The following is a 13,246-nucleotide window of genomic DNA, read 5'->3' on the forward strand; positions in this document are numbered from 1 at the left end:
ATAGTTACGTGACTTTAACTTAGCATATACACTTTTTTCAGTGTAATAACGCGGCAAATATAAGCAAGTACAATTTTCAAAATAATAACTTAGAATCAAACAAAATTGTTTATTTCATTCAAAACTGCTTTTAAAAATCGTAATTGTTGCTGTGATGATTAAATTGATAGTTTTTCTCCGTCTTTTTAGCAGGGGGTAATTTGCGCAACAATTGCACGTAGGAAAAAAATAAAATAAAAAACAAACCGAATTTCATCAAAGATTTTAATAATTTCCAAGAGATTATTTTTAATTAGAGTACATTTTTCGTTTAAGTGATTTTTAAATTAATTGATAAGTCTAAAAAAAAAAGAAATAAAAATTCTTAATGTTTCACTTAAAGGCATTTGACGCTTCTGTATTCAGGAAAACCTTTTACGTAGCGCATCTGTACGACATCCGCTAGGGCAATTCCGGAAATAACATTACGGGTACAATTGGAAGTCGCAGTCATTTTTTGCGTAGCTCATCTGTACGGTTGTGAGGATGCCTCGACCACCAATTGCAACACATAAACAGCATTTTGTCTTTTAATATATTGTAATTCCACACAGTAAAAGGGCATCTTTGTTAAGGTAAGCATTATTATAAATTTTAATTCCTACAAAACGGATCTGTCTTTTGACGGCTGTCGGAAGACAAAAGAGGGGACAAGGGGGGGATTCCAATAAGAGCAGAATGGATTGCCTTGTGTCGGTTTAATTCCCTTTTCAACGGTTAGAATATTCCCAAATGCAATGCAGTTCAATAAAAACGGCTTATAGTGAAACTACATCGCAAATCCTTTCAAACATAAACTTGCTAAAGCAGAAAAAAAGGATATCAAAGAGATCAGTCCTTGTTAGATACCAATGTCGGTATATTTTAAATTTTAAAATGGTTATAATTTTCTAAAACAGCATTTACTGTGTTTTCACGAGCTAATGAGGCACATGCATGAACGAATACAAAATGTAGGTCAGCATCTGTGGTGCAAATTATTTATTTTGTGTCTTGAAAGGTGGTTTTCGAATGTGTATTCCTGTATTTTTCTTTTTTCCATCCAGTGTGTTCCTGCACCGAATGTAATGTGTGGACAATAACCATCATTCCGTCTAGTCTTCATTGAGTCAACAATTGGCAAGCTGATAAAATGGCCCATGTGGTGGAGTCTCAGACCGAAGGAGAAGGCAGCCTTCAGATCCATTCCCTCAGATCAGAATCGTCAGCGAATCACATAAGCGATGGCGACGTTGGACTGTCCGTGAGGAGGAAGAGAAGGAGAAAGCGAGAACAACGTCCAGAGTCCATCATCGTCTATCGTTCCGACATGGAACAAGGGCCAGACGGGGATCAAGAATGTGAAGAAGAGACAGTAGAGAAGAGCGCAGAAGAGGGAGCCAAGTTCCTTTACTCACCCACAAATGAAGGTGACTCTTTTTGCTTCTTCTTACCGTATCAGCTACTGTTTTGTACATACATAATCCTGCCATTACTTAGATATACTGCACAGATCCACCAAGGGAAAGTATTTCAAAATCGAAAATATCCCGCTTATTCTTAATTGTTGTTATAATAGTCAACATATTTTCCTTGTGTTTATTTGTTCCATTTTTTGTTTTGTTTTTTATTTTTTTCCAAAATATGACAACCCTGATCCTTTTCCAATTTGCTTTGGTGGTCAATGGCAGGTCCAGTTTTTGTTGCCATTATACGACGTACTGTAAAGTTCCAAATGTGATACACTTTATTGAGTGATTCTGTAAAGGATACTGCCTTCATGTTGTACCGAAGTAGTGGTAAACACAACAAGCTGAGTTTAAATTTGCACGTTAAGCCCCTCGTGTTTTATCAGATTCAGATTCAGATCTACTTTATTGTCATTCTAGTACACGTGTATACAGAACGAAATGTCGATGCATCTGACCCCCACAGTTTCCTTGAATGTACAGATATAAATAATGTTGTATTGTATTTGGCTACGTATAGTATTTTACCATAGTGCCGATAGTGCAAGAAGAGTAGCTAACCAGATGTGCAAAATGGGCAGTCAGGTTAACAAGTCAGGTACACAGTAACATTAACACTGTAACAATAACGCTGTAATTACAATAGTGCAGAGAGCAATGTGCAAGGAGTGGCAAGCTATAAAAAAAAAACTGCCAGTAGTGCAAAAAGTCAGATTAGCAGCCGTTTAGATTTAAGTTAACTATATGTTAGATTGACCATTTAACAGTCTAATGGCCAGGGGGACTAGACTATTGCGGAGCCTGGTGGTCCTGCACCGCACACTGCAGTACCTCTTCCCAGAGGCTAGCAGAGTGAACAGTCCATGATGGGGGTGAGAGGGGTCCCCGGTAATGTTTTTAGCATGGGATAGGCAGTGCTTCTGGCCAATGTCCTGAATGGAGGGAAGTGTAGTCCCGATTATTTTCTCTGCTGTCCTCGTTATCCTCCTCACACTACCCCAGTCGGTAGCGCTGCAGCCTCCACACCACACAGAGATACAGCTGGTCAGGATACTCTCTATGGTGCCCCTGTAGAATGTAATGAGGGAGGGTGGGGGCAGGTGGGCTCTCCTCATCCTCCGCAGGAAGTACAGGCGCTGCTGTGCCCTCTTAACCAGTGATGCAGTGTTTACGGACCAGGTGAGTTTGTTTGTTATGTGCACCCCTAGGAACTTGATACTGCTGACAACCTCCACAGCCTTGTTGTTGATGCAAAGTGGGGCATGGTTGGGCTGTTTTTTCCTAAAGTCGACAATGATCTCTTTAGTTTTGTCGACATTCAGGACCAGGCTGTTGTCCCTGCACCAGCCCACCAACTGCTCCACCTCCTCTCTGTAGGCCAGGTCGTTGTCATCCCTGATGAGGCCCACCACTGTTGTGTCGTCAGCATACTTCACGATGTGGTTTGTGGCGGACCTAGGGACGCAGTCGTGTGTCATCAAGGTGAACAGCAAGGGGCTTAGGACGCAGCCTTGGGGGGAGCCCGTGCTGAGGTAGATGACATCTGAACTGTTCTGACCTATCCGCACTGATTGGGGTCTGTCACAGAGGAAGTCCAGCAGCCAGTTCCGCAGGGGGGTGTTGAAACCCAGGAGTCTCATTTTGTCTACCAGATGTTGTCGGATGATGGTGTTGAATGCTGAACTGAAGTCCAGGAACAGCATCCGCACATGGGTGTTCTTTTCCTCTAGATGTGTCAGGCTCAGGTGAAGCGCAGAGGAGATGGCATCCCTGGTGGAGCGGTTTGTCCTGTAGGCAAACTGAAAGGGGTCGAATGAGGAGGGGAGACTGGAGGTGATGTGCTCTTTAACCAGTCTCTCAAAGCACTTCATTATGATAGGAGTCAGTGCAACGGGCCGGTAATCGTTGAGTGATAAGATCTGGGGTTTCTTTGGCACTGGGATGATGTTGGCAAATTTGAAGCATGATGGTATTTTGGCTTGGTCTAGCGAGGTGTTGAAAATGTCTGTTAGTACACAAGCCAGCTGATCGGCGCACTCCCTAAGTACCCGCCCCGGAATGTTGTCCGGGCCTGGAGCCTTCCTTGTGTTGACCCTTCTCAGGGTCTTCCTCATGTCAGATGAGTCTAGGTGGAGTGCTCTTTCGTCCTGATTTGGAACCGCTTTCGCTGCAGGGGTGCCGTTTTGTGCCTCGAACCTTCCAAAGAATTTGTTGAGGTCATTCAGAAAGTCCATGCTAGTGTTCTGCACTGGGGCGGTGGTTGGCTTGTAACTGGTGATGGCCTGAATGCCTTTCCACATATCCCTGGTGTTGGTTGTGCTGAGGAAACGTTCCTGGATTTTTTGACTGTGCGTTCGCTTTGCTAGTCTGATAGCCCGGTTCAGGTTAGCCCTCGCTGATAACAGCGCCTCCTTGTCACCAGATCTAAAGGCAAGGTTCCGTACTTTTAGTTGTTTTCGTATTTCAGCAGTCATCCAGGGCTTCTGATTGGCACGGGTGCATATAGTTTTGTTATTGCTGACGTCTTCTGCGCATTTACTGATGTAGGCTGACACAGAAATGGCGTACTCATCTATATTTATTTTGTTGTTGTAAGTGGCAGCCGATTTAAACATGTCCCAATCAGTGCAATCAAAGCAGTCCTGTAGTGCCTCCATTGCCCCCTCAGACCACACCCTCACCTGCTTCACTGTAGGTTTTTCTCTGGTCAGCAGGGGCTTGTATGCTGGAATTAGCATAATAGAAAGGTGATCTGATGAGCCAAGGTGGGGGCGGGGGGCTGCTTTATATGCACCTTTGATGTTTGTGTAGGCCAGGTCTAATGTGTTCCTACCTCTTGTAGCAAAGTTTACATGCTGATGGAAATGCGGGAGAACTGTTTTCATATTGGCAGAGCTGGATATATGTTTTGATTTAAACGTCTCCACACTCCAGTCGATGAGACTTTTATGATTTAACCTAACCAGCTCAGTAGCCTAGATGTTAGGGCGCCCGCTTTGAGACTGGGAGGTCGCTGGTTCGCGCCTCGGCCGAGTCATACCTAAGACTTATAACATTGGTAAAATGGCGGCGCCCTCTGTTGGCTGCGGCTGCATCGGCTCGCTACAACGGGTCAGGTGTATCGACATTTCGTTCTGTGTACATTGTTACAAAGAATGACAATACAAAGGAAATTATTAATTATTATTATTAATAATTCATAATTTTTCTAATAATGCTACCATTTGCTAGCTGGTTGATTCAGAATACAGTGCACACAGTTATGTAGTCAACCCAATTACATTACCTGCCTTTTGCAATTTTCTTTAATTAGTAAGCTTTGAAATGAAATGTTTATTGAAAGTATTGTTAGATACATTAATCAAAACATGACACAAAACTAATGCTGAGAGTGAACATGGCCAAATTTGGTCACCTTACGCCCCCTCCCCTAAGAAAATTTGAGAAATCTATCTCTGCCAACCTTTGCTTAAAAGTTTGCACCGAATTTGCACTAACAACCCGGTCAGGCAAAAAATTCCAAATTGTTGGTATCCTGAAAGAAATACAATTTCCATGCAAGTTGCTGGTAGGTCTAGGCACCTGTAACTTATATCTGTGACCACGTAAACCATCGACACGACATAACTCAAAAAATTGATCAAAGGGCACATCGATCATTCCATGAAGTACTTTGAACACAAAAATTAAATCAAATCGAATTCTGCGGAGCTCCAAAAAGTCCAAGTTCAGTCTTTGTAGTCTTTCCGGATATGACAAGTTGTGCATCCCAGGTATCCGCTTCGTATACCGACGTTGAACTCCTTCCAGTAGGTCAATGTCTTTGAGTAAGTAAGGGTTCCGCACAACGCTATTATATTCTAACCCGGGTCTAACATAAACGCAAAACATTCGAACTAAGAATGCTGGGTTCTTGTTGTAAAAGTTTCTGTAAATGTTTGATGCTATGTTATTGGCTTTGTTGGTAATTTTGGCGATATGCATGATAAACTTTAAGTTTGAAGTAAGAGTGACACCCAGATCCTTATGTTCAGTAACAACATGCAAATCATGATCATTAATGCTATACAGCGGAACAGAACCATGAAAAAACGACTGTGCTAAGCATTTATGAGATGACAGTTGCAGTTGCCATTGTTCGGACCAAAGAAAAACTGATTTAATGTCATTTTGAACAGAATAAATTGTTCCTGCAACCTGGGTTTTTGGTAAGAAAGCTGACAGTTTAGCATCATCGACAAAAATTTAGATTTCACTACTTTAATGACCTCAGCTAGGTCGTTCACAAACGACCTGAGGTCTTTACAAGCAAAAACAAATTAGTTAGCAGGGTGTTCATTATGGACAAGCTGTGAGGGGGACAGAAGTCCAATAACACAACTCAGGTTTAGTTTAGGGGGGCCGTACCTCCCAAAAAAGCCCCGCCATGTCTTACTGTCATTTCCCACGTGAGCATTGAAGTCCCCCAGCAGTACGAGGGAGTCCCCAGGGGACGCTCTCTCAAGCACACTCTCCATGGACTCCAAGAAGGTTAGATACTCTGAACTGCTGTTTGATGCATTAGCACAAAAAAATGTAAGCACCCGTTCCTCAATCCCAAGGCGGAGGGAGGCTACCCTCTCATCTACCGGGGTGTACCCCAACATACAGGCGCTGAGCCGTGGGGCAATAAAGAAACGGTGACTAAATAAAAGGAAAAATTAATCTGTCTTAGCTTCAGGTGATAAAACCTCCAAAATAACTCACATTTAATTTAAAAAAAATCCACCTGCAGTTGTTCCAAAGATAACAAATAGTTAATTAAATTCCCAACGCATTTACATAAATGTGGACACTGGAATTACTTAAAATGGCACAATGAAAATTTTACCCGGCGCCGATCGAAGGCGACGAGTCACGTCGATAGCTTCGCGTGACAAAATGATTTCCGGTAGATATCATGTCGATGGTTGATACTGGCTGAATAATAATAAATAAAAAAATAAAAATAAAATAAATAGAATAAAATAAAAACTTCAAATGTACACTGTGTATTATTTGACCACTATATGTAACTGTATCATGTAGTGCAACGGAAAACAAGTGTTAAAAAAATCACAAAAATTAATACAAATCACTGAAACTCAAAGTGACCAAACTGCGCCATTTTTCTTATCATTTTTTTGCCTTTCCCTTACCGAAGTTTTTGGTTTTCGGGTATAAATAGCAGCAAGATGCCAGACAATTATGTCAGCTACCTCTAGAATGCACATTTATACGATAGTTCCTGTTTTTTTTTTCATTTTTATTATTATTTTATTAAATTTATTTTAATAACGTTTTTACCTCTAGGAGGCACCAAATAATACACACTCTCCCTTTAAGTACATTTCTCTTGTATTTAGCCCACTTTTCAACTCTGATAACATTATCTTATTCATAAAAATAACCCAAGGACAGTCCTACCTGTACTTTAACTCTTGGAAAGTTCAATGGGACTTGCTGTCAAAAATTAAATATTTTTTTTATGTTCACACAACAGATGGAAACTGGAGCCTTCCCCCAGACAGCCGCTATGTAACTTTAACCGGCACCATCATGCGGGGCAAAAAGAAAGGCCAAGTAGTGGACATACACGTGACCATGACGGAGAAAGAACTCCGTGAGTTGGCCAAATCCAGGGAAAGGCTCGACGCCGAGTGCGAGGCAGGGGATGAGTCTAAACAGGCCTGCAGGCTGGGCATGTGCTGTGGCCCTCACGTGGTCCTGTGGAGCATCTCTTGCGCTCCTGTGGTTTTCCTTCTCTCCTTCATCACCTCCTTTTACTACGGCACCCTGACTTGGTACAACATCTTCCTTGTGTACAACGAGGAACGGACATTCTGGCACAAGATAACCATCTGCCCCTTCCTCATTATCTTCTACCCTGTGCTCATCATGCCAGTGGCGCTGTCCCTGGCGCTGTATTCCACTGTGGTGCAGGTCTCCTGGGCCTTCAGCAGGTGGTGGCACTCAGTCAGGGACCTAGAGAAGGGGTTTTGCGGCTGGGCCTGCGGGAAAATGGGCCTGGAAGACTGCTCTCCTTATAGCATCATCGAGCTGCTCGACTCTGATACTGTCTCCAGCACACTGCAGAGCAAAACCCCCAGGGAACTCGCCCAGACGTCGTCTGTATAAAACTGGGTGGAATAGATTCAGAAGCTGATTTGGTGATACAGGGAAGCAGCTGCAAAAAGTACTGTATTTTCCGCACTATAAGCAGGGTTCATATGGGTGCTTGAAATCCATGGAAATGCTTGAATTTTAATCTTGTGTTTTCAAGGATTGGAAAGTGCTGAAAATGTAAGGTACATATTACCATAATTTTATCCAACACCAATATGGAGTGAAATTTATCAAAAAAAAAACAAAAAAAACATGCAAATTATTCGCAATTTACTCAGGATCTGAAAATGAATGCACCTGAAGATGTAAATCACATAATTTTTGGGGAATCTGCAAAATACATGACACGTCACACTGGATTTCTTATTTTATGGTAATGGAGAAAAAAGGAGAAAAAAAACTTGAAAGTCCTCAATAAGTGCTTGAATTTTCCCATGAAAAAAGGTGTACGACCCCTGTATAAGGTGGACCCGATAATAAAGCGTAGCCTGCAAATATAGTCTTTTGTCATATATATTTTCTATATGAGGCGCAATAAAGTACAAAGCGCATGAAATTGAGACCACATTAAGCGCTTCAGTTTTTATTTGCATATAAATATTGGGATTCTTTTTGTTGAACGACTTTGTTTTCTCAATTCTCAAACTTTTGTTTCTGGTATCGGAGGAAAAATAGTGTGATCATGAGATATGTTCTAAGGCCTTTTTATAAGTCGTCTGTACCACTTGTGCTGTAGTTGTAAGGTGTCAGCGCTCGTACTGCCATAACTTGGGTTCAAACCCTGTTGTATACATTGTTTTGCGATCTTAGTCAGGAATGTTTATAGGTTATCAATCTTTGCAGAAATACAGTACAGTAGTACTGTATACCCTAAAACCTTGTGTAGTAATGCACACCTATAAATACGGTATGCATTTCCAATCTTGTCCACTGTATTTTGCGCTACATAACGCCCACCGACACACTTTTAATTTATGACCAATTTGGGGTGCACCTTATAGTCTGTAAAATGTGGTACATTGCTTGCACCACCGCTCAAATGTCTCAGTTCTTTAGATTCATATATAATATTATATAGGCATCACTACTGAGTCATTCACTGCAATTAAGGACTATAGATGTCCAAGTTTTTATGTAACTGGGAAGGCACTGAATGAGTTATTTGAATTATTTTATTCATGTTTATAATCTATTTACAATGCGTTATAATAAGTACACTACTGTGCATACATAATATATAGATAATCAATTTACCTAGACGGCTACCAAATGCTATCAGCTGTTTTATGGCAAGTGCAAATACGTGATGTCCATTTGCCCAGGCAAATATGACATTTGTGATGATTTTGGGCACACTATCTCCCAGAGCAGATATTAAAACATTTTCAACTTTTTCAAAAACGTTTGTGTTAATTATTATTTTGGATCCATGGATATATTCTTATCCAAATGTGATATTTTCTCCCAAAGAAATGTGTTTGCCCTACGACTGACTTTTACAATGACGTATAGTGAATAAAACAGATTCAAACCAACTATGTAGCGTTGGTACAAGACGTTTGCAGTGATGTATGTCTCTTTTTTTTTTGCACTTGATATAGCAGACAGTTATTTACATTTGTGTGCGTGTGTGTTAAAAAAAACTGTTTACTTGTCACTGGTCACTTTTAAGAACATTTATTATTCTGTGCTGACCTAAAATGTGCTGCAGCACCTTCGTTGTGATTTTTACTCCCAAACCTGCAGAAATGTTTTATTTGTTTGTTTTAGTTCTTTTATTCATCATTTCAATTTGGATCTTTGTCCGCCCTTTTGTAGTTGTATTTTCAAAGTTCAACAATACTTTTTTTTCATTGTTTCATGTTAATTGTAATTCATCCTGTCAAAATCCTTTTTACAAATTTCAATCCATTTCTGTTTCCAGTTCATGTTCAATGTATTTTAATACACGTACTGTATAGTATGAAAATGTCAAATATATTTGTTTAACACAGATGTTTTTTTTTTTTTTTAAGATTTAAAAAAATGCTTACGGGTTATCACTTTTTATTTCTAATGTAAAGTTGAAATTTTACACATTTCAGGTTGTTTGACATAAACCTTGAGGGTGTAAACAATTACATAAATAAAAACACACTTGTTGCATGGCAATGACTGATGCATTTTGTCCTACATAAAATCACAAATGTTTTCAATTTATTTCACAATTTCACTATTCATAGTGGCAGCATGGCGGCGCAGTGCTTAGCGCGTGTGCTGCACAGTTCTAAGGTCTTGGGAACCTCCTGTGTGGGTTCAAATCCAGCTACCGGACATCCTGTGCGGAGTTTCTATGTTCTCCCCGTGCTTGCGTGGTTTTCCTCCGGGCACTCCGGTTTCCTCCCCATTTCAAAGACATTTCAGGTGGATTGGCCGGTCCAAATTGTCCCTAGGTGTGAATGAGGGAGCGAGTTGTCTGTCCCTGTGTGCCCTGTGATTGACTGGCAACCAGTTCAGGGTGTCCCCTTCCCACTGCCTGATGATTGCTGGGATGGGCTCCAGCACCCCCGCAACCCTATTGAGGATAAGCTGTGCAGTTTATGAGACTATTTCTAGTCTTTCAATCCAGTATTTTGGGGTGCCTAACTTTTTCATTTTCTCATTGCTACTGATATCACATACCAATCAATGCCATTAGTACATGGAATTCCCTGTAATCCGCAAAACGCGACTGAATTTTAATCAAATAACATGAAATTCCATCATACTTTCCCTAGTCCTGCATTTTTTAATGGCAATTTACCATAATTTACCGATATTTGCTACCATCCTATGTACCGATACTTGTATCGATTCTCTAAAGTACCTATTTAAAGTGCAAGAGAAGCACCTGAAAGTAAATTTGATACTGAATATGAGGCATGCCGGTAAAAATATCATATTTTAAATAAATGTATGTTTGATTTTAATGAACAATAACAAAAACACTGAAATCAACACTGAATAAATTGGCTTTTTATTCTTAATTATGAGTGGTTCCTTTGAAGGTTTTATTCGCAGAATATTCTGGGCACAGATGAGTTATAGACAATGGCTGAAGCAAGTTATCAAATGTAAAAGGGAAAATGGCCTGCAATCATTTTAATACTAACAGTGTGGTACATAAGCTCAAACGAAACCTAAACTTAGAGTAAACCAAAACTTTAGTTACAACGACGGTGGAAACATTCACTGCACAGCAACCGTTTGTCTATACCGGTTCTTAGCAATTCTGATATGATAACTTCTGGCTAAAAATAAATGCACAACCAAAATAATGAGAAATTGAAGGAATCGAGAGGAGGTCAAATAAACATCTCCTCAAATGGCTTCGGATTCCACAAAGCTTCAGGTGCAGGGACAAGGGATGGCAGGTCGGGTTATTCCCAGTGGAGGTTGAGTGCAGGGGCTTCCCTGCGCAGTCTGTATGGGACACGTAGACAGCATTGGGAATAAAAGGATGGGAGTAGAAGGCAGCTGCCTATAGGGAAGGGGAAGCCGTGGAGAGAGCCTCTTGCTGACTCTGGAATAGGAGCAGTCACTACGTATCATTGCTGGCCAGCCAACTTCAGGGCGTTGATGTTCAGAGTCGAAACGCTCAGTGTCAGTTGAACACAACCTGATGACATCTTGGTTGAAGGGTAGTCACATTTTCAGTGACTGGAAAAATAGCACTAATTTCTAGTGTATGTAATAATAGTAGTAGGCAGTAACATATTGCAATACAGTATTACAACGTACCAAGTTTTTCACATTAGCACTTCTGTAAAATTGATAAGCTACTTCTAGTCATTCATTGTCCTGACTAGACTAAATTTGTTTTAGCAGATAAGAACTAATACATTCATTCAATATCTAATTATCTGTGAATTTCCCTGCGGGGATGATTAAAGTATCTCTCTCTCTCTCTCTCTCTCTCTCTCTCTCTCTCTCTCTCTCTCTCTCTCTCTCTCTCTCTCTCTCTCTCTCTCTCTCTCTCTCTCTCTCTATCTATCTATCTGCACCGCTTATCCTCAGTAGGGTCGCGGGGGTGCTGGAACCCATCCCAGCTAACTTCGGGCAGTGGGCAGGGGACACCCTAAGGTAGCCAGCCAGTCGCAGGGCAGAACTAATACAAATAATATTAATTTTGGGAAAATTAAAAAAAGGCATATTGCGATACTGTAGTACCACCGAGGAATGTCAGCGACTTCGACGTGCCCTCGACCTGGCTGTGGCGCCCAGGAGTCGGTGAGGCACCTTTTTTGTGAGTGCAGCGCTGCCCAGGTCTTGTGGACAATGGCCGAACAACTAGGAAAGTTCCCGGACTTGCCAGCAGGAGAGGTCCCTGATGCACAGTACGTGCTTTACGGGGTGAGTCGGTCGAGGAGGCCTCGGAACGACTTTGCCAGGGACTGGCTCACTCTCGCCGCCATCAAGGACGCCATCTGGACCTCCAGAAACCTGCTGGTATGGAGGTGCAGGCAGATCCCCCCCGTGGCTGTGCTCCAAATGGCTGCAGATACCATACAATCTGCGAGCGGCGGGCCTAGGACGCAGCCATAAAGAAGACTCGTCTGCACCCACCCAGAGGGGGGAGCCGGAGCTACAGTGTGGGAGTCCCGGCAGCAACGGCCTGGGTTGTGGAACCCAGAAGGGAGAGGACCCACGCAGAAGGGAGAGGACCCACACAGAGGACTGGAAGAATGCTGCTTGGGAGGGTGGGATGGCAGAGCTATGCCCTTGCACAATAGTATTGCCTTTTACATGCTGGTTAACTACTGTTAAAAGAAAATAACTCTGAAATTGTTTAATTGATGTTGAAAATGTCAGGAAAAAAAATGTTAAAACGTCATATCGTCACGTCATATTGTCAGATATAAAAAAAATTGTGAATATGCTTGATGGCTGTGTTTTGCTGCTGTTGGTGTCAGTGGATTTGTTCAGACCGAGGACAATCGACTTTGGCCTGGACGGATCTATTGACCCTAACAAAGATGTTATATAATGAAATTGTGAATATGTTTGATTTTCGAGAAGGTTTGTTCAAACCTCACTTTGTGTTTGCTGTTAAAAACGTAATATTGGAATATAATATTGTGAATGTGCTTAATTGCTGTTGAGATTGTCATGATTGTTTTCTGTTTTTAGTGTCAATAAATTTGTTCAAACCAAAAAAACTTGATGATAATGCAAATGTAGGAATTGAGCTAACACTTTGGTTAGTCAATTTTTCTGCCCATTTGTTAGCATTCAGTATGGGATGCTGAGTATATTGTATCCAAACCTTTAATGAAAAAAGACTGCTTGAAGCGAGTCATGATGTTGACTCTTATTAAATTTGAATACTGTATTTCATCGTTTTAACTTAAATTAATGTATTTCTTTTTATTTAATCTGTGCATTGAGAAATGCTGTTTTAATTCAATTACATGAATCAGGAAGATTATCTAAGACTCGACTGCCCTTGAAAAGTAACGTGTTTTCCTTAGTTTTTTATGTGTGGTTAAAGAATTTGCAAAAAAAAAAAAAAAAAAAAAAAAACAAACAAAAAAATTGATTGAATATTATGCATTATTAGGTTGGTAGCTCATTTTATTTTGTCATGCATTCAATCG

General features: G+C 41.0%; 1 protein-coding gene across 1 annotated transcript; it reads left to right on the forward strand.

Moving 5' to 3' along the window:
* Positions 1–470: 470 nt before the first annotated feature.
* On the forward strand, positions 471–9,782 carry tmem169b (transmembrane protein 169b). The gene is made up of 3 exons (XM_088353304.1): positions 471–614; positions 1,086–1,448; positions 7,009–9,782. The coding sequence occupies exons 2-3, from the start codon at positions 1,172–1,174 to the stop codon at positions 7,641–7,643; spliced, it is 912 nt and encodes a 303-aa protein (XP_088209430.1). The 5' UTR covers positions 471–614; positions 1,086–1,171; the 3' UTR covers positions 7,644–9,782.
* The last annotated feature ends 3,464 nt before the right edge of the window (positions 9,783–13,246 follow it).

The sequence above is a fragment of the Urocampus carinirostris genome, chromosome 14 (assembly GCF_059441175.1).
Source record: "Urocampus carinirostris isolate Australia breed hairy pipefish chromosome 14, RoL_Ucar_1.0, whole genome shotgun sequence".
Lineage (NCBI taxonomy): Eukaryota > Metazoa > Chordata > Actinopteri > Syngnathiformes > Syngnathidae > Urocampus > Urocampus carinirostris.